The sequence below is a fragment of the Manacus candei genome, unplaced genomic scaffold, assembly GCF_025592945.1.
Source record: "Manacus candei isolate 608988 ecotype Guabito, Panama unplaced genomic scaffold, ASM2559294v1 h1tg000033l, whole genome shotgun sequence".
Classification (NCBI taxonomy): domain Eukaryota; kingdom Metazoa; phylum Chordata; class Aves; order Passeriformes; family Pipridae; genus Manacus; species Manacus candei.
The window spans coordinates 8020819-8047828 of NW_026138081.1; the positions used below are offsets into that span (position 1 = coordinate 8020819).

General features: G+C 39.0%; 1 protein-coding gene across 1 annotated transcript in view; it reads left to right on the plus strand.

The window, feature by feature from the left end:
- The first annotated feature begins 1197 nt into the window (after positions 1-1197).
- LOC127472921 (cytosolic phospholipase A2 epsilon-like) overlaps positions 1198-27010 on the plus strand; it is a 33961-nt gene continuing 8148 nt past the window's right edge. Inside the window, exons 1-15 of the mRNA XM_051791855.1 lie at positions 1198-1224; positions 1568-1643; positions 5718-5734; positions 8742-8811; positions 17611-17747; positions 18558-18686; positions 19338-19378; positions 19948-19990; positions 20394-20457; positions 21373-21542; positions 21667-21759; positions 22521-22558; positions 23717-23852; positions 25363-25499; positions 25809-26034. Coding sequence (XP_051647815.1) covers positions 1198-1224; positions 1568-1643; positions 5718-5734; positions 8742-8811; positions 17611-17747; positions 18558-18686; positions 19338-19378; positions 19948-19990; positions 20394-20457; positions 21373-21542; positions 21667-21759; positions 22521-22558; positions 23717-23852; positions 25363-25499; positions 25809-26034 — 1404 coding nt within the window. The remainder of the gene's footprint in view (positions 1225-1567; positions 1644-5717; positions 5735-8741; positions 8812-17610; positions 17748-18557; positions 18687-19337; positions 19379-19947; positions 19991-20393; positions 20458-21372; positions 21543-21666; positions 21760-22520; positions 22559-23716; positions 23853-25362; positions 25500-25808; positions 26035-27010) is intronic.

Here is a 27010-nt window from a genome sequence, read left to right on the forward strand (position 1 = left end):
TTCTGTCAGACAAGGTCCTCGTACAAAACTCATTGCCACAGTCAGAGTGGCTGTGATTTCATACTTATACCTGACTGTAAAAGGAAGCGTCATGCCCTGTCATCCTATCAATCTCAAGTTCTTTCGTCAGCACTACTTTTAATCTTTTGGGAGGACTTTCAGTACAAACTAATAATGCCTAATAATGCTTGCATAATGAATTAGAAAACTTAATCACTGAGCTTCCTAGAGATGTGCTAAGCATATGCAGATGCTCGTGAGATTAAAAAAAAAAAAAAATGTACAGAATCAGTTCATTAAATTTCAATAATCTGCTAATAGTGCCCAGCTGGCTGGTGATTTGAATAAAGTTGCTCAGAAATTTGGATGTTTCTTGCATCAGAAAATGGTATTACTGTTTGTTGAAATGCTTCATGATTTTTCAAGGTGAAATGTTTAAATCCCATAAAAATTTGTTAAGATGCATATTGTATTAAATGTGAAACCCAGAAATAAGTAAAACATTTCAAATTGAAAAAATGATACATTGTGTTTTAGGGAGCACAAAAATGGAGCTTATCAAGTCTTCTTTAATTTCTTTTGAAGTAGAATACTACAATAAAAACGAGTTGTACACACAGAAACCATGATGCAACAGCATTTTTCAGGGAAAATATAGCTTCAGAAGAATTCTTAACATCTTCATACATAAATGTCTTTTTTCTAGTGATCATATCCAGTGTTGGTTTTTTAAATTTATATTTTATTATGGAGGCCATCATGCATGGAATTCAGGGTCTTTGTGTGGAGAAAAGAGGTAGATGTGTTTATTAGGCTATTGTTGTCCTCACTTTTAGAACATCATTGTAAGGCTGTTTCTCATAGATGATCTCTATCACATAATCAATCAGGTTATTGCTGTTATTGCATTTCCACAAGCCCCCAGATAGTTCACTCTGCTCAGTCACAAGATCTGCACATATGAACATTCATACCCTACAGCAGACCTGCTCTTTGAACAAATAATGTGGGTGGGAAATTTTCCTGTTTCAGAAATCATGGAAGGGTGGAGCTCTGACTCAATCGAATAAAACACCTGTTCAGCAACTTCTGACATTCTTCAAGACTGTAAATGTGTTTTAGGAGACACTGGCAACTGTGCAGCCTACTACTAAGGTGCCATTCACAGCAGCTTCTTTTAATGTAGCAGCGATCTCGATGGCATCAACCTCTGCCTTACCTCAGGTAAGTGGAAAACAGAACCAGCCTGGAAGGAGTCTCTGAGTTTTTGATTCAGATTTGTCTCTGGACTACAACAGTTCAAGTGTACTGTTATCTGTAGGACATAAATCTCCAGGAAAACAAGATTGTCCTTTCTTGGATATTTGCATCTACCAGGACTGGAGTCCTTATCTTTCCATGTAGTACACTGCCACTTTCCTGGTGAAATCATTTTGTTCACCACTATGAAGAGGTGCAAATTGCCCATTTCACTCTGCAATTCAATCTCAATTGAGGAATTGAAATAAGTAGAAAAATTTATCTTTTCATCTCTCCTTTTCATCCCCTTTTCTTCTTCCCTCAGAAGCATTCAAGCAGAAAATCAAGACTCTTGGAAAATGAAGAAAGAAAGTGGACGATGCACTATATAGCCCCAAGCGATGATGCTAAGGTACCAACTTCAACAAACCAGAAATATGCAGGACTAAACCAGTATTTTTTAGAAGGGTAGGATATTTTTTCCCCAAAATTGGCTATTAAAGATTCACATGCTTATTTAGAAATAGGAATATTTAATGAAAGAAAAATTTTTTTAGGTGAAACATCTCCATTCCATTATTTTTTTATTCCATTCCTTTGTCTATTTTCACAAAGTGTGTTGTTTTCATGGGTTTATTCCTTAGAGAAATTCTTTAATGAAAATGCTCTCAATTTTCTGTTAAAATGGGACTGACTTTGGCGTTATTTTAATGATATCTATCTCTATGGATTTAATGGAGCTTTAACCCAGAGAATGTTGCCAGAACTGGAGATTCAGAGCATGGGTGTTGTTGATCCTTTGGGTTCTGGACCTTAATGCCTGTTTCCAGAAAAAATGTCCACTTCGCTCACTGTGCACCTCATCACAACAAAAGAACAGCTTAAGCAACATTTGCAGGGCCTGTGACAGAGATTAATTGCATCAGCCACGTAGCAGACTATATCAGTGATGATTTTTGTCTCCGCTCCTGGTTAACTTGCAGCTGGCATTGTGTCAAGCTACCTCAAAGTAAAACCTGGGTACTCTAAATAAAAAGAAAACTTATTTTTGTTGGCATCTTAAATGATGTGTTATTAAAGCATCTATAGCCCATAGGAGACCTGTATTTTAAATTTTTTTTGTGTGTAATCAGACTTCCAAATCAACAGAAAACTACAAACACTGTTTTGATTATGTATGTCATAACCTTATGACACTAATTGATGAAACCAATCTCTTATTAACACCATTCTGGCACCTCCTAAAGATGGAAATTAGTGTAGAAAAGGGTGACAAAGTACCAGTGGGGTGTGAAACTTGATGTAAATGGCAAAGTAGCATAACCAAAGCTGACATGTCATTTAGGTGTTCGCAATTTGCTCTCTGTGTGTCTGTGTGCTAAAGTTCAGCAAGGGAGTGTACTCAAGCAGGAAAAGCAGCTATTCGGGAAAACAATGACCCAATCTCCTTAGCGGTTTTGTAATGATTTCATGTATTCATACCGAAGTTGCTTTAGAATATCCATGGCTAAAAGCATCCAACCTTTCTTTACCACTAATATTGTTACATTTACACAGAGATTGTTATAATTCAGCATATATTTTTGAATGTACATAAAGTAATATAAAAAAAGGATTTTGTGGCCACAACTCCTATATATAGGGCCCATGGAACCCTTTGCACAGCTTTAATGTATTGTGTCATAATTTCTCCCTACTAAGGGAATTTCTGAAAGTTCTGTCTGCTATCCGCAGGTATTTAACAATGAAGAGGTTCTCAGACACTCCTTGTTTGTCTCCTGGCTTTGAATATGTCTTCTCTCCTATGTAATAAAGCTGGGTAAAAAACTGGCATTAAAGGCGCAGGCTTGTCTGAACTGGCCAATTTCTGCATTTACTGGCATTGGGTTTCCTGGATAGTTTTCAGTAGTTGCCTGGATTTTTGCAAGTCATGGCTTGCCGTCTTCAACAGGAGGATAATCATTAGCAGAGATCTATTAGAAAGGATAATATGCTTGTAGCAGACATTAAGCCCCAGAAGAAGTAAAGAGGGTATAAAACTTTCCTTAACGTGAATGTTCAAACATTTGCCCAAGTACTTGCTTGAGTTTGAGAGAACTTTGCATAGCTGTGTGATAAACTGAATAATTACTGGATTTGTTTTAGAAAAACATGCCTGGGGCTGTGCATGAAATTTAGCTGTGTCTCTTACCTATAGTGCAAAGCCAAATATGCCCCACTACTAAATTTTCAGAAAAATGTACTAACCTTGTGAAACTTCTTTTGTATTTTAAAATGAATGAAGGAATCGAGAGAACATCTCTTTATTTTTTTCAGGGACTCCTGAACTGCCAGTTTTCCTTAAAGCAGTTTACACATGAATACAGGAAAGATGAAACATACTAAAGGAAGATCATAAATAGTTACAAAAATCTGGAGAGTTTATCACTGGATATTATTTGTTAGTGCATTGTCTTATATAAAATAATTACTTCTTTCCAAAAATTAAAAAAAAAGGGTATTTTCCTTCGGAAATTACCAATTTAAAAAAATAGATATTGGCTTATTACCTGTGTATGCAGTGAAAACTGATACACAGTAATGCAAAGAGCAAGAAACCAAGAAGCATAATCTCAGCTCAAGGTTAGTACTATTAACATAAGGCAGAGAGTCTCACCAAAGTATTCTGCTGGACAGAAAATCAGAAACCAGAGAACTAGAAGAATGTTAGTCAGTTTTTGATTTCTGTAGCTGGTAAACATTAAGTTATACATATTCCTTAACAGTTTGCCGCAAAACTAGAAAAAGCCATGACATTACTTAGGGCCCTGTCACCCTTCCTTCTTATAAAAAAAGCATCTGTGATTGAACTGTGTCATGCAAGGTTACCTTTTGCAAGGGTAACAATGAGCCTTTGAGGGAGGATGCTCAGTCTGCCCATCACTCTGAATTGCAGGGAGAAGTTCAGAGGTTCATGGTACACAGACGTATCTTTGTTTGCGGGAACTGCAAGAGGATTTACTCATCTGTGTACTGTGGATTCTCAAACTTTTGGTAATAATTCCTTTATTCTGGGCATCAGGAGTTGCTCATGACTTGGTATGGATTTTTAAGGTAACACAAATGATAATCAGCAGAGGCAGCACATTTGCTTCTTAGTTTATTAGCATTGTTCAATGTATTATTGCAATGACTAGAGGGAAAAAATTATTAGTCGTATGACTTTCATTGATGGCACCAGGGACTTGAGCTTCAGTTACATGAAGATGTTATTTGCTCTCTGAATTATCTGCAGTATTTCTCATGTCTGGTGTTTGGCCATCAGGAAAATATTATAGGAAGTAATTTTTCACTAACTTCTGTGAGGAGGGTATCTCAGAGATTTCCTTTATAGTTAATAGTTTGCTTAATAATTAGCTCTTTTCAAAGGCATTGGTGCCTCAAATTATTGTTATGATCAAAGAATATCGTTCTTCATTTTATGCCCTAAGGAGGGGATGAAAATGTTTTCTAGAACAAAGTTGTTTGTTTGTTTGTTTGTTTGTTTCCAAAGAACTTCGATTTCTGTAATATGGCCATCTGAATGTCATTGAGGGGTGGAGGATGACATTTCAGGGTAGAGACTGGTTCTGTGTGCTGTGAAAAACGTTTTCTAACTAGTAAAAATTATGAGGATATGGAGATAAAACTAGTATTTTCATTATTCCTTCAAACTTAAAGTAATCATGTTCTTGGGGGAAGCCAAATAGCAGAAGGGATTTTGCTAATAAATCATTCTGACCCAATGAATAGACCCAGGGAACAAGGCTCAGGCTGAGAGAAAATCAGCTATGGCTTGCCTGACTCCATGTTCTCTGTCACAAAACACACTGAATGTATCTTTCAGGCTCCCGTCACTAGCTCTTTCCTCTGTTTTTAATTCCTTGAGTCACTTTTTCCATTCTCTCTCTCGTGGTCTTTGTTCCATGACTGAATGTTGAGTGTGCTCTGGCTGGCATTGCCAGTACCTTGCTCTCATAGGACTCTCTAGGGCACTACAGTGAGATTTCCTCCTAGTACACAGTTTACACGCATAGCTCACACTGGGTTTTCTCTTATGCAGCCCCTACTTAGAGCTCTCCTCCTGGAGATGTGGAATAATTCTTGGTTCTCATTCAATCAAATTTCTAATCTGCACATTTGGGCTGATTGGGTTCTCTGCTCTATTGTTCCCTTGTCAAGCTCTTAAAATTTAAATAAAATTCTGCTTTTTGCACCAAGCTATCTTCCAGTGACACCAAATATACCTATCCATTTTCTCACCATGATTCTACAAAAATGAGATGTTTGTAGCCTTGCATAATCTCTGACACTGTCTAATCTGTGTCGTAATTTACTGCTCTTCATAGAAACACTGGATATGTTCTAATGTTTTATTTGGGTTTTTTGTTTGATTGTGTTTGGGTTTTTTCCCTTCTTAATACAACCCTACCATACTTTTTTATCAGTTTGTTTTCATTTGCATGCAAAGTATGAGGTTTCTGTGATGCATTCATCCCATAGCCTGTACTTTAGTCTGCTGCAATGTACAAGCGCACCAACAGTGCTTGGTGAAAGTGTGTCTTCGCAGAACCCACGTTTATTTCTGTTTCTGTCATTCTACTTACAAAGTCATAGTAGTTCATACACAACTCTGTCAATCTTTAAAAACACATGTTCCAAAATGCTGGCTGAAGGACTGGTACCATTAAAGAAGGCTAAGAGATCAGCAATACTAAATGCAATTTCTTTAACTCTTTCCATTGTTTCTCCTGAAATATGTCTGCCAAAGTTTTTATGTGTTTCTCTAATTTGAGTACTATTTTTGAGAAAGTAATAGAAACAAAAGGACAAACCCAATGAGTGTTTGTTCTTCTCAGAACAAAACAGTTTGAGGTAAGTAGACATGGAGTAGTTCCTTGTTGGTGGAAGAGAAATAGTCTAACAATAATGGTTGAAAAAATATTGTGGAGCTGGCTCAGCTTGTGTCCTGACAATGTCGAGATGTTACTTCCCCTGTTTAGAACACAGCCCTATAAAATATCCTGTGCCCTACACACAACTTTGAGCAACAGTGATTAATTCCTTTTTTTAGTTTTGGAATACATCTACCCAGAAGACAAGATATTCTACCCCTTGTATCCTGATAAAGAGAATGCACTAAGCATTCTTGTTTTGAGTGTGATGCTTCTGTACCTCACAGCAAAAAGCTTGAGCACATGGGCAAAGCTTTCTGGTTATTTTAGGCTAACATCTATTTAAAATGCCTTTAAATTATCCAGCATTTTAGAAAAAATTCAGTCTTGCCACTTCGTTGGATTACTTCATAGCCTGAGAATTACTGCATTTTTTTGCAAATTCCTTTTATGACCTTCATGTCTTTCCTTCTCATGGTGATAGAAATTATTTGGGAGGTTAAGCAAATTTTGTCATGATGAATTCCTCATAGTCTAATGCTTTACACACTTCAGCTGATGTACTGTCTTGTGTCATTGATTTCTTATACTTCGACCTTTTTAGCAGTCTTTGACTTTTGTCACAGTAGCAGCATGTCTGTATGTCTAATTTCAGTCAGGAGTTTATCCCAGTTATTTTATTTGAAGTTTCTCAGAAAATAACATCTCTGAATTATTTCATCATCTTCCTCCATTTACTTCAGATAATGTTTTCAGAGTTTTGGTGATTAGCTTTCACAACAACTTGTTTCTTTGGCCTCCTCTTCATGTTGTTGTGTTTTGTGAGGTTACCTTACTAAGAATTATTGAGCTATTTGTCTTCTGCCATTATCTCAACTTCTCCTTGAGCTCTTTCTGAATATTAGTGGCTACCATCAGGCCTCTACTGAAGTGGCCACCTATTGCTTGACACCAATATGTACTGTGCCTTGAGTATTATTTGGCTGAATATTTTTTTGAAAATCCAAAAGTGTCATCATAATAAATTGATCATTTTATAACTTCCAAAGACCCTCGCTATTAGAACTGCAAACTAACACTTCTCTGTTCCTAAATCTGCCTCATTTTAATGCCATAACATTTTGTTTTGATTAATGCTTTGCTCAGAAGTCCTCAAAAACATTTCTTAGTACTTCATAACCTGACTATCTCAAGGTGACTTTTTCACATATATATTATTTATAGATATACTATTTATATCTTTCCATTTATTGGAGATATCCAATTCAGAATCTGCTTATAACATATTTGTATGCAGATTAGTGCTCTTCATGCAGCAGTAGTCTGACCTCAGGATATGACAGAGTCTGCATTTTCTTTCTTGTGCAGAACTTCATCCTCTGACATTCACTGCAGTCGTTCTGTGTTACCCCTTCTATTTAACAAGACTTGTTCCTAGTATAATCATAGATCAGCTTGGGAGCTTAATACAGTCTGAAATTCCTGAAATTCATCATTTTCATCTGCTTCTGTTCATAAACAGTGATACAGGTAGCCACCCCTACTGCTGATTTACCCTTTTCATTCAGTCTCTTGCGTACAACCATGGTGCAACTCTCTTTCCTTTCTACAAACTTCAGCTATTTTGATAAATCTTCTACAACTGTTCCTGCAGCCAGGGTATCAATATAGCCATATGTGCTGCAGCCATATGAAGCTTTGCCTCTTTTCTGCCCCTTTCTGCCAATACCCTGCTTGCTCTAGCTGCTGCTAATGGACATGATGAGCATGTTCTCTGAAGATGTAAAATCCATAAAGCACACATTATTGTCACAACTTTTGCAGACTAAGGTGGTCAGGCCTGGCACCTTCAACAAGGAATTGGAGACAGCCTTCTTTGAAATTAAGGATTGTAGTCCAATCTACGTACTTCATTATACTACTCCACGTCTTTGAATCAGATAAGCACATTTGGTAAGGAAAACTTGCGTTCCCACAAAGCAAGATGGGAATGTTTGTCCAAAGCTGTGTACTGTGTATGTCCTGAGACATTCCCCAAGGTGCTAACACTTAGACACCTACCCGCCATGAAAATGATTCTTTTAAAAACAAGCAAGAAAAGGTAAAAAGACCAATCTTTTTTTTCCTCTCTCCAGTTAGCCAAACATTGCATTAAAAGCAGAAACTTTTGTATAGGCCTTGATTCAATCTACAGCACAACACAGGTTGCTAGTGAATAGCCAACCAAATGTAAGCATCTCTGATTAGTGGATTCGCTGAATTTTGTCTTCATATTGGATGCTAGTGGTCATGTATATGATTTAATATAGCTAGCTAACTGAACTTTCTCGGCTTATTTACTCTGTCTTCACTTTCCTATTCACTCTCTTCTTCCACATCTTCTGTTTGTATGCTTAGATAACTATACACTTTAGGGGTCAATGAAGTTCATGGAGAAAGTGCATTTTGTCGCCTATTGCATTTTGCTGTGATGCCAAATGGAAGAGATAGCTTTAACAGAACTTGGATTCTTTTCAGTGTTTGGTTGTCATTACAATCACTTATTCAAAACTTTAAAATGTATCTCCTTTGTTGGTTTTTTTTCAGCAGGAATTGACACCTTACTCCTTGCTCACTGTGAGAATCATAAAGTTGAAAAATGCTCGTCAGGCAGATTTTTGTAAGTATCAGATTTTCTTATTGACATTACACAGCTCTTAAATTACTGTTTCAGACCCTGATTGTGCTAGATACTGTAAATCATACTAGCTAAGAAATCACAATCAAAGGCAATTTCTGCCACAGAATATCTATTTACAATTTCAGAGGTTTATTGCGTTGTTTGCTTTTTTCCTTTACATTTCTTTACATTATTTATCTGACAAGTTGTCTGTTTCAGAGGTGTAAAAATATCTTAACATCAGTTTTAATACACAGATGTTTATATCCCATGTCCATGACAAATGCATAGAATATAGAGCTGAAATCCTTACACATCAGTCCCTCTAAATTCTTTGCTCTAAAAAGCCCTGCCACATCTCAGAAGCTGAGTGAGGTGTCTCATGTACATGTCCCAGCATCAGAGCATCAGAGCATCATAACATCTGCCACATTGTTATATCTTGCCCCTAAGTGAAAGATATCTAACAGAAGTCTTTTGAAGACAGTAGTACATGATATGTTACAGTTCACATGCAAAGTGCTCTGAAAATGTGTGATATTTGGCCAGCCCTTACCTGGTGGTCCACATTCACAGAGGCTTTCCTCTGAAGAATTTTCTCCTGATATTCCTACATGTGTCTCATGAATTTGACACATCATTAATAACTACAATTTTGCATATCCCTTTATCATACATCCATCTCTTGTTTTGCATTTTCCTTCCTTTTTGGGAGATCATGATGAAGTTTGCTGAAGCCATAATGTCCTACAGATAAAAGTCTCACCATCTCTTTGTATTTCACTCTATTTGATGTTTCAAAAACATGGATGTCACCATTGCTTATTTTCCAGTTCAGTGGAGAGAAGTGTTCAGCTCACATAGTCTGTAATATTGGGTTGCAGAGAATAGAAAATATTATAGGACAGCAAAGAAGGTCAAATTAATTTTTATTCCTTTGGACAGCTATGAAACACTGCATGTATGTGCAAAACCTCACCTTCAATCTTTTGAAGTGCTGATTTAATTTCTCTTAGTATCACCTTTGATCTATCATGGAAATTGAATTACAAGAGAAGATCCATGATTCAACAGCTTCCGCAAAGGGATTGCACAAAGTAAAATGATGCTGCATTCTCAGAAATAGTATTACTGTTGTGACCTTGTCCTTCATCCTGAGGACAGTGTGGTTTCTGAGAAAGTCTTGTTAATGATATGGAGACATTTTGAAAATTCCCATTATCAGCAAAATGTACAACCCTGGAGTAGGACTCAGGATGTGTGGGCTCAGTTTTTAGCTCTGTTAATAGACTTTTTGTATAAGAAGTTTAAGTACATCTACACATCCAAACGCGCTCTATGCCTCTGTTGCCCTGTTTACAAAACATGGACAGCCAAATATCTTCTCCCATACATTTTTCTCTCTTATCTGGTTGAATCTTTTATTATGGGTAGAGGGATTCTAATTTAAGATGTGAGGTAAGGCCTAGAAACACTGAGAAGTATCTTCAGATTATCTTGTTGATTACCAGTAAATAAGATATATTTAAGAGACCATCAGGTAAGAAAAGGATGTCTTTTCTGTCTGTCAGTAATTCTCCCAGGTACTCTGTGACTTCTTAAGGATGTCATGTCAAAATGCTATTGAACAAGGAAGATAAACAAATATTAGATAGCTCTTTGTTGGCTGAGCAGCAACCTGCCCATGCTTTCAAAGAAACTGGAGCCTCAAAGGAAAAATAATGTGATATTATGTGGTTTAAATACTTCAGTACAATGTCAAAAAGATTTATCGTACCTTTTAAGTGACTGATTTTGCACTGGTACTAATGTCTTTTTAGCTTAATGTTTTGTTTTTAACATCTGTATGCATTTGAAGTATCACAAAACTAATATAACTACACGTGCTATTGTGTGCTAATGAGAATTACAAAATTATGTTTACCTAGCCTTTTCTCAGCAATATGATCTTTCTCCTGGAAAACTGATAATAAGCAGCTGATACAGGTGCTATCTGACTGTGAAATATCTGTGGAAGACTGACAATTTTTTTAATTTCAGATTTCCCTGTATTTCCATCTTTCCTTTAACAAATCCAGGAACAAGCCACCTTTCCAACCAAGTGTAACAGATTCTTTGACTTGCTTTTTCTGTCTGCATGCTGACTTCCCATCTTTTTTGGCACATGCAATTATCTGCTTGCTAGAGTTTCTGTTCACTTCATTTTGGCTAAAAAATGCTCTGTTCCAAGTTTTTCTGTCAGTTTGTTGCAAGTACTGCCACACTAGGTCCTTTGGTCACAGAGTTTCTATGTTTTTCCCTGACTTACTTGCCAAATCTTGGCTTCAGGGAATGCCACTTCTATGTATTTCCACTGACAGTCCTCACTGTCTTGTGCGCCCAACTTAATCTTGGCTGTTTTTTAAACTCACACCTCAAGATCCATGGGATGTGTGTTTCACAAGCCTGGGATGAAATCCCAGCTTATCCTGAAATCTGATGTTACACCTTTGCCTGTAGACAGCACTTGCTGGTGGGTTCGGCACACAGAGAAAAAAAATCAAACCAAAAAGAAAGCAGCCCACTCCTCAATGGATCAATTAACCTTTTTCATATACTTGCTGTTGCTCCACCACTTTTGCAGTCTCCTCTATACTTAGGTGATGTTCCACTCCAACATTTGTTCTGTAAATACTTCATATAACTGGTTATTGTGTTGTCTTATCATGCAAATGCTCTTGGCAGACCTGAGCTAATTATTTTCCACTGTACTCCTAAATAACCTTTATGCCAAGTAGTAGTTATGGGTCAGACTCAAATATTTCTGGCACTCCCTGTCCTCACTGTGGGCTCTAGAAATGAAGGTGCCCAGATAAGATCACTAACACTCATCCTGCTGCCCTGGAGGTGCTGGGTGTCATCACCAGGCTCCGATGATGCATGCAGTTAGGCTGTAGAGGTGTTGGGCGTACTAGAAAGAAAGCAATTTCATTGAAGTTTATGGGTCTCTTATAGTCTGGTATCTGCTTTGTGATGGTATTCCCCTCCTCAGTCTGGAGCAGCAGACAGCCTTGGGTAAAAGAATTACTTTTTAGGTCATTGATGTGTCCATTTGCTCCTTCTCAGCTGGAGATCAGTGCCAAGGGCCTTTACAAAAGCTCATATTTCCTAACTATTAATAGCATCACTTCTTCTACAGAATTTGCCACGTGTGGGAGGAATATCTGGCAAGGATGAGGTGGCAGGGAAAATTATTATTAGCTCCTTTCCTTGCTGCTAACACCCCTTCCAGTGACTCTGCTTCCCAAAAGAATGAGAAAGGAGCCAGGTGATAGGAGAGGAGGACCATGGTCACATAGGCTCTCCAATACCTTCCAGCTGCTCTCCTTAAACAAATGAGTTATTGGGTGACCACACAGAGCTGCACTGAGCCAGGCCCACCTTCACCATCATTAGTGTTTACTTGTTTTGTGACAGCCCCTAAATCCCACAGCTGAAGCTGACACCTTACCCTGCTCCCATGGACAAAACAGACCATCAGTGAGGGGATCAGCCTCATCTGGCATGCCTGAAGCCCAAGCACCAAGAAAGGAAATTTGCCCTGAGATGCTGCAAGCGGAAGAAAGCCTCTCCCAGGTCCTCAGACAACACAGGTGATAGAGCTGTAGTGGTATGGTCTCTCCACCACTACTTACTACCTTGTGGAAGAGCAAAACTCTGTAGGACTGCACTGGATCTCAGGTAACTCCGAAAACCTGAGTAAAGAGGTCTCTGTGACAATACTGCTCTCTGAAACTCTGGCAGCCTACATGGGTACTAGCTGATTCCAAATTCCAAGAGCTGACCTTTGTTGCTGGAGAGCATGTTCAGGCTCATTAACACAGATAGGGTGAAGAGTGGTGATGTCAGGTCTGGTTTGACATATTTGGCCTTGGTGGTGTTGAGAGTTAGCAATACTCTGCCTGGACTACAGAGGTGAATTTGAGACATATGTCCAATAAGAAATTACTTGGAGTGAGTTTCAGGCTGACAGGTGCTTTTTTTCTGGAAGATGATAACTTCTCTGAGAGGATTTGTCTTGCCAGATCAAGAGGCTGTGGGTAGAGGCATCCCTGTGAAGCAGCAGTCAAGAGTTGAAGTAGGAAACTTACAGTCTTGGATTGAAATATGACTGTGCGTACCGGGTATATTTTGTAACTGTAGAAATCAGGAGCATGTGGAAGCTGTGTCAGCTGTGGAAAGAAACCTGCTGATCTTAACTGGGAGATCAGAACAATAATTCCTCTCCCTCTACTCTTCCTTTTGTTTTCAGACCTTCGTCTCATTTTCAGACCTTCCTTTTTCTTTTCAGATCTTCGTTTTGTTTTTCATCTTTAGATGAAGAGAGACCTTGCATATTTATAAAGGAGGAGCTCAGAGACTTTGTCCTCTAACAGATTATGAAATTATTTTGTGGAAGCTCTTATTTTATCCTTTCAGAAGAAATGAGTTAGTTCTGGGGTGATACACTTGGAGTCTTTGCAAATCAGAGTGGTTCTCCAGAGATATTAGGGGTTATTATTGCTACAGAAAAAAAGCACAAGCAAATTAGGTAGAGTACAGCTAGTGCAAGTTATACTAATGGCCCTGTTGCAAAAATGCAAGTGGTGCTGGTGGGAGCACAGTGGTGCAGGACGGAGAGGTGACCCAGGGTGCGAAAGGTCTGTGCTGTGACTGCAACAGGTACTGCACCCACTGAACCTGCTCCAGGGAGAAAATCCTACTTTGCCAGTGGACTTAAATGGCTGGACAGGGTGGAGGATTCATATGGGGACTCTGTTCATCCCTGGTAAAGGACATCACTGATTAAGCATGGTAGATCTGTGAGCTTTCGTTATTTCCACAAGAAAGTTACAGAGAGTAATATTGTGCTTACAGATGAGTGTTGCACCTGGACACTTTTAGAGGACTGAGTTCAGTTTAAATCTTGTCTCAGACAGACAAGCAGTACGAGGTAACTTCTTAATCTTGTTTATATCATGTTATGTTGGAGAGGAAAAATGTTCCCAGAGACCATGTCCAACGATTGAGAAATGGGAGTGGCTCTCCTCCTCCTTTTAGGTGAACTGCAGTAAACTAGAATTCAAGGGGAACCTGTCTGTGCAGGTGGAGAGGATTTCACTAGGAGAAATCTTTGTTTTGATGTTATGAAACACAGTAACAGGACAGATGGGACTTTACAGTTTACGTTCATTGTTCTTATAAGACCAGTTTTTCTTATATGCTTTGGTTTTTCAGTGCTGTAATTTCCTTCTTATTTGTGATGGAGATGAATGATTTTAGCATGTGATGGTTCATTTCAGGTACAGCTTGCAAGGTTGTACTCTCACAGGGTAGCAAGCAGCTGGCTGTAGTTCTGAACTTCTTGTTTCGGTCTTGTATTTTTAACCCATCTTTAGCTTGAAGACAGAGATGAGAAACAGTCCCACCAACATAAAAATTGAATCAGAAGTTAAAAATTGTGAAAGGATATCAGGGTCACTTAGTGCTGACTTTCAAAGAGACTGTGAGTTGAGAAGTCTCAGCATGCACATGGGGTGATATTATGTCATCAGGGAATGAAGCTGCAACACGTGCACTGAAGTAAGGACCTGGCATGGCATGGAACTGTTAATGAAGCCCAGCAACTGAATTACAACTAGAGTATGAAGAAAATGCAAATATGAATTTTTTGTATTAGCTCCCAGGTAGCAATGAATAAACTGGAACATTGTCGGTAGCTCTCTCGTACACTTTTTTCAGGGATAAGAGGGAGCAATATAAGCTGGTTAGCCATTTCAAGGGTTCCCATATAATGATGGTATCATAGTTTTCATAGTATTCAGCAGACATTCAGCTGTTTATTGTTGTACTGGGGAGCATATTGACCTCAGGCCATCCAGGGAGTTGCAGCTGCTTTTTACCTTAAAATTCTGAATCCCCTCTAGATTTAACTCTGTCCATCATTCCACACTGTACAAGGAAAATATGGAAAATCAAAGGAATCCTATGGAAAACAATAACCTCTCCACAGCAGTAGTGACTGTAGATTAATTGTGGCAAAACCATATGTGGCATAGTCCCCTTTCTTTACAAAAAGAAAGCATGCTTTTTCCTAGTGGTATCACCTCACATCATGTTTAAGGTCAAATTTGCACATAGTAATTACTTACCATAATATGTAATTTGACTGTGACCAACTAGCCCTGTTATTGCAGAATGACACAAAGTGGCTGAGGTGTGAAGGCACCTCTGGAGATCATGCAGTGCAGCCCCCTGATCAAAATAGGGTCAGCTACAGCAGGTTGCTCAGAGCCATGTCCAGTTGTGTTCTGAACATATCAAAGGGCAGAGACTTCACAACCTTTCTGGGTAACCCGTGCTAGTATTGACCACCCCCATGACAAAACCAAAGTTTTTACTTCTGTTTCAGTGGGATTTCCTGTATTTTGGTTTGTGTCCATTGTCTTTTACCTTCCACTGGGTACCACTAAGAAGAGTCTGACTCAGACTTCTTTATTTTCCTCTCCCCCAATCAAGTATTTACACACATTGATAAGACCTCCTGAGCCTCCTCTGCTTCAGGCTGAAGAGTCCCAGCTCTCAGCTTCTCCCCATGCATCAGATACTCCAATCCTGCATTTTCTTTGTGGACTTTACATCCTTACCTCTCCTGTACCGGGGAACCCAGAGATGTGGCCTTGCCATCGCTGAGTAGACACGATCTTTCCATCTGCTGGCAACATTGCTTCTGATGCAGCCCAGTGGACTGTTGGCCTCGCTTGCCACAAGGGCACATTGCTGGCTCATGCTCAACCAGGTGTCCACTAACATGCACAGGTCCCTCTCTGCAGAGCTGCTTTCCAGCTGGTCAGCCCTCAGCCCATCCTGGTGCATGGGGTTATATCTCCTCATGTGAAGGACTTTGCATTTCCCTTGATAAACTTCACTAGGCTCATGTTGGCACAGTTCTGCAGCCAGCCCAGGTCCTTCTGAATGATAGCACAGCCACCGAGTGTGTCAACCACTTTCCCCAGTTTTGCTTCACCTGCAAACTTGCTGAAGCTGAGCTCTGTCCCATCACTCCCATGGTTAATACTGATGTTAAACAGCATTGGCATCAATATCAGCCCCTGGGGTACACTAGTGGTGACTGGCCTCCAGCTGAACTTTGTGCTGCTGATCACAATCCTTTGAACCTGGCAGTTTTTAGTCCAACTCACTGTCCACTTATCTATCATGTACTTCATCAATTTGACAAAGAATTATTCTGGGAAGTACTGGAAAACATCTGAAAGACAACACCGTCATCAGTCACAGCCAGCACAGCTTCATGAGGGGAAAGTCCTGCTTATCAAACCAGATTTTCTATTATGACAAGGAAACTCACCTAGTTGATCAAAGGAAGCCAGTTCATGTAATCGGAATTTAATATCAAGCTAAAGCATTTTGGCTTTCATTAAGAAAAAGAAAGGAAAAGAAAATAATTGGCCTTTGCAACTACAACAAAAATATAGAAATGAGCCCTTCCTGCACCTTATGATGGCTAGAAACTAAAAATGAGAGAAATTATGTCTCAGATCAGTTCAGAAATGTCAATTTCTGTAGGATGTCCCATTTCAACCTCTTTGGTGATTTTGGGATTGGTTTTGGAACACTTGAGACTGGCAGTGGTAAGTGCTCTCATTAATGGCAGGAGGGATGGTCCAGCTGCCCTGAGGCTACATTTAGTTCTTGGCTATTGTACTGGCTTCCTATAAGCTCTTGAGAAACTCTGTAGATCAGAGGCAGTGATACCACTTATCAGGACGAGCACATCACAGCTCAGCAAGCTGTCAGACAGCACAATGATGAGAGATGGTTCAGTTATGAGATAGATCAGTAATCAGAGCCCTCCTGCTCATAGTAAATTGAATATATATTATACTAAAAAATATTATACTAAATATAATAAATAAGTAATAATATTATATTAAAGTCCATGTATTATTCTGTCACTTCCATTATGTAAAAATCTAAGAGCCTGAAATGTTGCCAGTGAAAATAATTTCAAAGTATGAAAGGCAATCTACTACCTTATTGAGAGAAAACTCATGGCAGTGTCAAGAAATTCCTTCAGATTCAGCATGAATTGTTACATGGGAGTCTTCCTGCCTAATAGTCATCCTCCTCTGGAGATGTCCCGATCACAGGGTCTCTGGACTTTAGGCAACATGTTATTTTTAGACAAAATATCCCAAAGCAATACATCTAATATCCTGAACAAAGACACCAGGACAAACTCTCTTTTAACCTTGAGGAGCTGCCGCAAGACCTGCGCCATGCTTATACACAGCAAGTGTTCATCTCTCCACTCATGAGGTAGTTATCTCTGCTGACTGACATGGGACTAGACTTCTCTTTTCTCACGAAAGTCTGTGTATACACAACAGAATGGATCTGTTCCAGTTGCTTCCGGAACAGTTTCTGTCCGATGTCTGAGAATCTGTTTGGTGTTCACTTGGTTCAGGAGCAATACGAAACTCCTGGCTATCCATACTATCCACTAGCTAGGACTGTATTTTTAATTTTGATGTGTGAGATTATGCATAGTTATTTGAATACACTGCTTATTAAAAATAGTGTTGTGATGAGCAAATTAATTTTATCCAGCTATGTGATTTCTATCTTTCTGGTTTGGCCTATGTATATCAGAAAGAACTGGCCATTTCTCACCCATGTTCAAGCTATGGAGCATTTAAATGTTTCCACTGCTTGTGTTGTGATTCTTCTGACAGATATTTTGTGCCTATGTTTCTACAGTAAGCCAATCTGATTGCTATGTGAGCCTCTGGTTGCCAACTGCTTCAGATGAAAAACTCCACACCAAAACCATCAAAAACTGCAGAAATCCCGTGTGGAATGAAAGTTTCTACTTCCGGATACAGAGACAAGTCAAGGTACACAAACTAAAACCACTCTTCTTCACTTTGTCTCTATGTAACATCTTTCAATTTAGAGCAAAACAGGAGGTCATGTCTTCTAATGCCTTTCTGAGTTTACTTAAAATTCCCCATGCAAGCTGGAGCAAAACAGTTCTGGCTTTTGCTGGAATCCACTTTACTCCCAACAGATAGTTATTATTTATACATGGATAATGTGAGTATGACCTCCTTGGGGAAGGTTAACAGGACCAATGACAGTTACAACAGAGAGACACTATGAAATGAAAATATAAAATTACACTATAACAGAAAAACACATCTTTTCCTGAGAGGACATGAAACGGCATATCAATGCCAGGAAGCTGCCAAATTCTGGTAAGATGAAGATATTTACTCAGTTTGCTGCTGATGGTTACACTACACTCAAATGGCTGTGAACAGGTGGCTGAAAGCAGAATGAATGTCCAAGGATCCAGAAAGGTGACTATTGATATGAAGTGTCCTTTATTACCTCTGTTGATAGGAAACAATATAGGAATATGGCAATCCATATTCCTCCCTAAAAGATTGCATTTTTCATGAGAGCTACTTAAAAGCATAAAAGGTGACCAGAAAGATATCTCAGTTCAGCCTTAACTGATGAGACTAAGAGCTGTTTCTTATAAAGTAGATGACTCACTTTCTTACTCTTCCTTGTAACATTTTTTCATCAATATTTTTCTATTTCCTATCTGTAAAACAGATGCTAAACCTGCAAGAGCTGCAGAATATTATACTTCTTGAGTACATGCTAATGAATTGGTTATTTTTAATTTCTTTTCCCAGAATATTCTGGAAATTACTGTTTCTGATGATGACATTATTCATGATGATGACCATGCAGTTGTGCTTTTTGATGTAGCTAAAATCCCCCTTGGGGAAAGAGTGTTTATAACACTCCCTCTAAATCCACAGGTAAGAGCTCAGTCAGACATTTAGTACATCTTAATGTCCATTCTCTCCCCTCTGATTAAAAAGGCATGCTGTCTCTTCTGTCTTTTACCACCAGGACCAACTTGGTAGTAAAAATGTAGCAAAATTTATTAAAATCCTGGAAATTGCATACCAGTGACAAAATAGATAGCCTTCTCAAATTCCTCTTGCTTTCCTCTGGCATGTCATGGCCAAAATCCTAAGCCCCAGTGTAGATACAATTTTAGGGAAGCTTTGACTTTTAATAATCTGATAGAAAATGACAATTTATGTGATCCTCACAAAGACTATGAAAAGAAAAAAGGAACAAGGACAGGAAAACAGCCTATTTCCACAATATTTTACTAAACATCAAGTCTTATCATACCATGTTCAGCACATGGAAGCTGGCAAAGATAAAGGTTTAGTAGGGAGACTTTTAAGCACCAAACACGCTATAGTCTGCTAGTACAATTGAAATCTTATCCTTGGTGAAGAAAAAGCTGTCTCTGTCTTTTAATGCTGACAATAGCAAGCATGAAACAGAATATTGTTACTTATGAAAACATAAAGGAAACTGTGCTTGCAAAAATGAAGGTTGCTTTGAAAACCTCTGCACATGCTAATGGAGATTGCTTGTTTTTTTATTTTCAGAGGAAGGAGGAGTTGGAAGTTGAGTTTGTACTGGAGAGCATGTGAGTAAAACCCCAGTAATCAGAATTACAGCTTGGAGTGGTGCATTAGTGCAGGGAAACCTTCTGTAGACCAGTATCATGTCAGTAACCAAATTCAATCTTTTTCCAAAGTTGATGTGTGCATTAACAAATCATCCCACGAAAGGAAAATGCTATGATGTGGAAGAGAGTTCCAAATTTTTAATTCTGTGACTTTTTAGTAAGATTTATGTATTACTTACATAGTTTAGAGTTGGATGCTAAATCCCTCTGCAGTAAGTCTATAGATTTACTGGACAGCATTCTCTGGGAAAGTCATGACTGAGGAGAAGGTTGCTACCCATCTTGTGACATACTTGTGCTACTAAGGCTATTACAAGCACATTCCAGATACCTTATTGCAATTTAATCATTTCTGCTGGGTCATTATGTGGCATATTGCATAAAGGGAGCATACTTCTGGAGACAATAAGAAGGAGCAAATAAAATAATTGTAATTAAAAAATTAAGAAAGAATAGTGTGTCCTGTTCAGGACAATATCCAGAATATATTGTTTGTAAAATACATATTATTTATTCTTGTTTTCTAGCCTGGATCCTCCTGAAACCATCATCACAAATGGAGCAATAGTGGTAAAATATTTGTTTTGTTCTTTTGTGTTCTTTCCCACATCATTCCTTACCCTAGCTGACTATAACATCAGTGATGGAAATGTCCCCACTCTTCATTCTTTAGTGATACTTTCTCTTAGAAGCTTTATCTTTAAGGAGGCCAGCATGATCTTAGAGAAGCTTTCTGACTGTTATGATTTCCCCCTGTTTTGTCTGCATCCACTGAAAATTGCAATGTGTTTAGCAGAGCACCATCTTCCTATGTGACAATGAAGTGAATTCTCACTTTCACTGGATATGGCAAAAGCCTCCAACACAGTTGGCCCCCACATTCAAGCAATGCCCCTGCCAACATCTGCCAGCATGGGTGGTGAGGTGGCTGGATGAGTTCTCTAATTCTCTGTCCCCATCATGCCTACTGTAGTGTCGCGAGGAAGCCTGCTTGGAAGTTCACTTGGACAGCAGAATGCAAAAGAAACATTTTTCAGGTAAGCTTATTAATTGTTTAAATGAATATTACTGATTCTACCCTCTCTAACAAGGCCTAGAAATTGAATCATCAAAATAATAAGGTTTTAATTGATCATATCAAAGATGATTTGTAAAAATTCTTCAGTGGATAATGCTACCAGTCCTGCAGCAGGTGTAGGCTCAGGGTTCCAACTTCACGGGGAGCCTTGTGCTAGAGTACAGAAAAAACATCAGGTGCTTGTACAGAAGGTATCTAGATCCCGAGCTGAGATTCTGGAAACCTCTGCTATAGTGCTGCTAAACCCTGAAGAAGCCTAATTCCTCAGGCACAGTAGTCCATAACCTTAACTTTCCTCAGCATTTCTGTCAGTTCACCTTCTGCATATGCATAGCAACACCTCATTTTTTGCAGGGGTTAGCCACTCAGCAGCTGGCTCCTGCCTGACCCTGATCAAGATCCAGAATCTAGAAGTTCCTCTGCCCACATCCCCTGAGAGGCTGGATCTGGTAGGCAATCTCAGAGCATGTGTAATGCACACTGGCAGGATTAGCTAATTTCTTCATATAAATAGGGTCATCTGCTGCAGAGTAATATCTTATTTTAGGGGACTGAGAGCTTCTTTTGCTCATTGAGATGAGGGTAATTTACAACGCAAAGTACCTGTTTGTATTCATCGTGTCATGATGCAATTGCAACAGAAATGCATCAGTCTTAAATTCAGTGCCATTCACATCACACTCTAATCTGACTTCTTGCTCAGCGTATTACAAAGAGACGTTTGGGGTTTGGATCACTTTCAGAAGACAGCTTTCCAAATAAAAACAAGAGAAGGAATTTGTTCAAAGCTACCTTTTGCTTCTTTTTTTCCCCCCGCTCCTTTTTTTTGCAATTATAAGTAATTTTGTGTGTGCATTTTATCTCATTGTTTTAGAGAATGAGCTAACATTTACAGTGAGAGGATCCTTTGAAGAAAGCCAGACAGTTTCAGTGGGCTGTGACTCCCGCTCCCCTCTCCCAGATCCCACTTTCTTCCACTATGCCAGATACAAGCAACCCTCCCTGGATGTTACACTCACAAAGAAGAGGAAGCTTCCCACCTTTGTACGTTACCCCAGAACATGGTAGAGAACACAGACAGTCCTATGACCTGACATTTACATGTGAGTAGGCAGCAAGAGAAGAACATTTCTGTTTTAACCAAAAAGCACTCCATGCTACTTTTCAGTGTGCTTGTGTGTCATGTGGAGCAAGGAGGAGAACCATCCCCCTGACAATCCCTTTGAAGTCACTCCCCTCAGAGCGGGAAGTAGTTGGTGAGGTAAGTGTCTACTGGCCATGGGGAATCCTTTATAAGCTTTTTAAAATTGTGATTATCAAGAAGCAGAAACCGAAGACCACTTCTCTCTTTACAGAGATGGTTGCTTTCTAATCCCCCTTCAATCTAGGGCGATGCATAATGAAGTGAATTATTTGGAGCAAAATAAAATGAGGAATCCGGGGAGAAGGGGGAGAAGGGAAATGTCTAGGCTTTTTCTCATGCTCCTTCTATTCTCCATGTACTTAACCAGGCTGAAATTCACTGGGAGCCACTGGGAAGAGGGGTGAGGCTGCAGCCTGGTACACTGCTACAAGAGGCAACCCATGCCACAAATCTGGGGTGCTCAGACTTTTTGTCTTCCCCTTGTATCTGACATTGTCATGTGAGAGGACTTAGTTTCAAGGTTTCAAAGTTTAGTGGTGGACTCTTCCAGGGAGGTGAGGTTTAGTACTGCAGCTCTTCTGTTACTTATTTGTGTAGCAAACTAGTACCAGCACAAGCTACACCTGAGTTTCATAACAGAGAGAAGATATGGACTACAGATGATAGTACTAAAACCTTAATGTGTTAAATCTGTGCACATTCTGGGTACTAGTGAAACCTTGAGAGGAGAGCCTATCTTCCCAATTTCGGTTGACTGAGATTCAGAGCTTTGTAGATATAATGATGACCCAAAAGATCTATGTCTCAATCTGCATGGGGGAAAAGGACTGTTTTAAACAAAATATCAATATTCATAATTTTATCTTTTTAATTTTCAGCACAGAAAAGTTGATTTGCGCTTTAAGGTGAAAAAATGGTAAGACATCTCCTTAGTTCTTTGTATTCAGGTAGCTGTCAATCAAGTTCCAATTCCTTTGTTACTGACTTTGTGTCCTGAATGATGGTTTATCCTCATTTCAGACTATAAAATAAAATTAAGTCAGTACACAACACAAAAATTTTCAACAGTCGTGAATTTATGTGATGGGACAGTGAGTAAAGAAAAGGTTCTATAAAGAAGACATCAATTTTCTATTCATATTATGCTGCAATCAATATTACATAGTATAGGCCACTCTGATACCTCTAAATTTATTGCCAAATTCAGATTTTCAATAAAAGCATAATTTCAAAACTAATTGAAAGAAACATTTCTGTTTCCCAAGGGGTTTTTTTAACTGTTTTCTTTCACTAAAGGACCAAAATCAGAGTGCTCTACGATATGAAAAAAATTGAAATAATCAATGTACCTCCATTTATTTTTTTTTAATGTGTACTCAAAGAGATAAATGCAAATAAACACAATCAAGTGATGCTTATTTCTAAACCAAGGAAACACATTGTGTATTTTGGAATATGGTAAAGGCCTTAGTAAAATTTATAAGATGAATATGTTGCATTGTGTACCACATTGTAATGAAAGAGAACTTCCAAAAAAGCAGGTATTTCTTACATCATGCTGTTTATTTTCAGTAGATATGCTATGAGATATACATACCATTTACAGTAGTGATTTAAAAACTTCCTTACCACACTTAAGAAGAATTTTCATAGCAGCTTCCAAACTACAAAAGTAGTGCTTATAAATATAGCAAACCCATCTGATTGTGTAAATCTACAACTTCAGTACATATTTCACAGGTATCAGTGGAAGTTTGCACAACTTTTAAAAGCCACCTTTAAAACACTGCCCTCTGCAGGCTTCTGAATTCATGTTTGAAAAGGAACAATTATGTTATATGTAGCTATATTTAATTTCAGGTACCTTTGGTGGGGAGGAAAAAAAAAAAGAAAACCCCTCAATTCAAAGAAAGATGGACTATTTTTTTCCAAGAACAAACTAGAACATTTAATATCTTTCTGCTTTGCTTTATATAGACCTGGTAATGAAGGCATGTCTATTTATGAAGTAGAAGAAATTAAAATGCTGATATAAAATACAAATCTCATGTAAGACACTTGATACTTGTTCCAGTCAGGAAGACCTAGATGTACGCCTGGGGTTTGACCTGTGTGTCCAGGAACGGGATTTCATTCGCAAGAGGAAGAAGGTGGTTGCAACTGCTTTGAAGGACATTCTCCAGCTGGAAGAGAACTTGCAGGATGATGAGGTACATGAGACATAGTTATTCTCTGCTTTCTCTGCAGATGAGTGTCAAAACATATCATTGATGTTTACATTTTCCTGGACACAGTGTACAGTTTCATGTACAAGCTATGGCTGACTTCTTTTTTCTGTGGCTGATTTCTTTATTCTAGGGAAGAAATGAGTACTCATAGGAAACAATAATAAAAACCTTGTAGCCCTGTTGCTACAGAATCTAGCCTTGTGTTCACTAGCAGTCTGCACCATAATGCTGAGAAGGGCGAAGTGCTCTCAGAACCTAAGCCAAAGCTTCTTTTAGGCCCCATAGGCATCTCAGCCAGATCTAAACTGTTGATTCAGCACTTCATTCCCTCACAGTTAAAACTGGACTTCATTTTGTTTATCTTTTGTGCCAGTATTTACGTTCCTGTTGTGTAAGCCCAGCACGCTGCCAGTTTGACTTCATCACCTGCTGTAGCCTCTGCTTGCTTGACAAAGGGGATTAATAACAGAGGTTCCAAGGCAGGAGGAAATCAGGTTTCTCTTTTTTAGTTGTGTGCCCACGACTGCAGTGTGAAGCCTGAACTCAAATGCAGAGATGACAAATTTTCCTCATTTTGACCTAAACTGGGTTTAGCTCTTTTTGCACAGCTGCACCTTTCAGACACAAGACCTTGCTTTGAAATTCCAGCACTAAGCTATGGACCATTTCCTTCCCCTCAGATGTAGAGGCACCCATACTTCCCTGCAGAACAATCTCTCTAGATTCTCCTGATGATTTGTACATGAGACAAATTCACCCCAGTGCATGGTAGCTGACTTTACTGTTATTGCAGCCAATTTATATTCACAAATTAATTCTTTTTCTAAGACTATCAGTCCCTGGGTTTCCGCATGATCACAGAAAGAAGTAATTGCAGCTCACTTGCATACCTAGTATTGTATGTACACATGTGGCAGGTGGAGTGAATATTGCTTCCCTTTCCCTACAGTAATTGTAAAAGGAGATGGCGTCACCAGCCTCTGGTCTCAGGTGTTCTGAACTGCTCTGTGCTCTTAAATCCATCAGTCATGACACCTCTAGTATGGCCTGTGAAATAACTATACAATAGTAGAAACTGACCTTAGCAAACTTCAGGAAAAGAGAGGTTATTACTGCTCACATGGAAACTGTGAGATAGCACCGATGTTTTCTGGTCTATTGCATCCAATAAAAGTCTGACTCAGACGGTAGGAGGTACCATTTCCTCTAGTTTTTTTGGCCAGCCTGTGTTAATAATTTTGCAATAGAGCACTGAAAATGCGATGTTTGAGAGGATGGATTTCATGTTCTAATGCACAGGTGCATGCCAGAGGAAATATGAAGTATTTCTTACTCCTTATATGCCCCATTATTAACTCAGGTTTTTCTTCACCTTGGACTGCTGACATGCAGAATCTTTACTACTTTATCAGTGCTGTAACTTTCTAACCAAAGATGTCTCTCTCCCTTCTTAGATTGTGTCACTAAATGCATGTATTTTGGGATTGAATAGGTACCTGTGGTGGCAATCATGACAACAGGTGGTGGAACCAGAGCTCTGACAGCCATGTATGCTCACCTTCTCAGTCTACAGGAAATGAGTGTCTTGGACTGTGTCTCATACATCACTGGTTTATCCGGTACAACATGGTAAGACCAAGATATGCAAAGTTGTCACAGGAATTTTCTATATATGACATCAAGAAATGATCTGAAGAGTTGTATGATCTTTACTATCAAGAAAGGGCTTTCTTTTTCTGCTGTGGCATTTCTTTGTTTCTTCCAGTGAATATTTTCCCACATTTGGAATTAATTAAATACGTGGATGGTACCACATACATGGTGTTTTTTCATGTGAATTAAGACATAATACAAAAGCCTCCATAACTTCACAAAGCTCTGCTTCAAAACTCACACTTTCCTTGTGGTTTTTTGTTTTGTTTTGTTTTTCTTTTTCAGGACCATGTCAAACTTGTATGAAGATCCTAACTGGTCCCAAAAAGATCTTAAGGAAACAGTCAATGATGCCCGAAAGCATGTGCTCAAAAATAAGTTTCTTACTTGTTTTGCAACTGATCGTTTGAAATACTATTTGAAGGAGTTGTGCCAGAGGAAACAGGAAGGACACCAGCTATGTTTCACAGATCTATGGGGACTCATCATTGAAGCCATGTTCCATGACAAGGTACAATAACAGCACCTTTCTCTTCAGATTTGAATATTTAGTGAATACAACAGTGAGGGAAGACAGTAAATCAAAAATTAGTTGAGATTAAAGGGGATCTCTGGAGTTCATCTTGTTCAAACAGGACCAGGAAGGGCAGGCTACCCTGAACCATGGGTTTTGAATATCTCCACAGGTGAAGACTCCAGAACTTCTCTGGGCGACATATGTTTGACCACCCTTACAGAAAGGGGTTTTTTTTCTGACTTGTTTGTTTTTCATATAGATTATGGAGAGGGACTTTTCACAAGGGCATGTAGTGATAGGACAAGGGGAAATGGCTTTAAGCTGAAGGAGGGTAGGTTTAGATTAGATATTAGGAAGAAATTCTTTACTATAAGGGTAGTGAGGCACTGGAACAGGTTGCCCAGAGAGGTTGTGGACTCCCTGTCCCTGGAGGTGTTTTAAGACCAGTCTGGGTGGGCCTCTGAGCAACCTGGTCTAGTGGAAGGTGTTCCTGCCTATGGCAGGGAGGTTTGAACTAGATGATCTTTAAGATCCCTTCCAACCCTAAACATTCTATGGTTCTATGAACTCACATGTAAAAATTTAAATGAAAATCCCGCTGTTCTTTTTAAAAAGCTGCACAATATGACGACAAATGAAAATCACAAACCCAAACCCAGTATCTCTGAGCTATTAATGGCATTATGCTACTCTGTAAACACTTCCACCAAAAGGCAATATTCAAGCTCTATTTTAATCTTCATTAATATTTCCCTCCCAAAAACATTCCCCTTGTAATATGATTAACCCTGCACACATCCGCATCACAGTGCTAGACTCCCTGGGGGTCTCCTCAGCAGGAAGCTGCGAGTGTCCCTGCAATGTCACAGTGCTGTCCCCTGACCAGCACAGCCCAAGGGAAGTCTAGTGGCCCTGGTGACACAGCCATACTTCCAAGGGCTGCTCTGGTGAGGAGGAGCACCTTCAATTC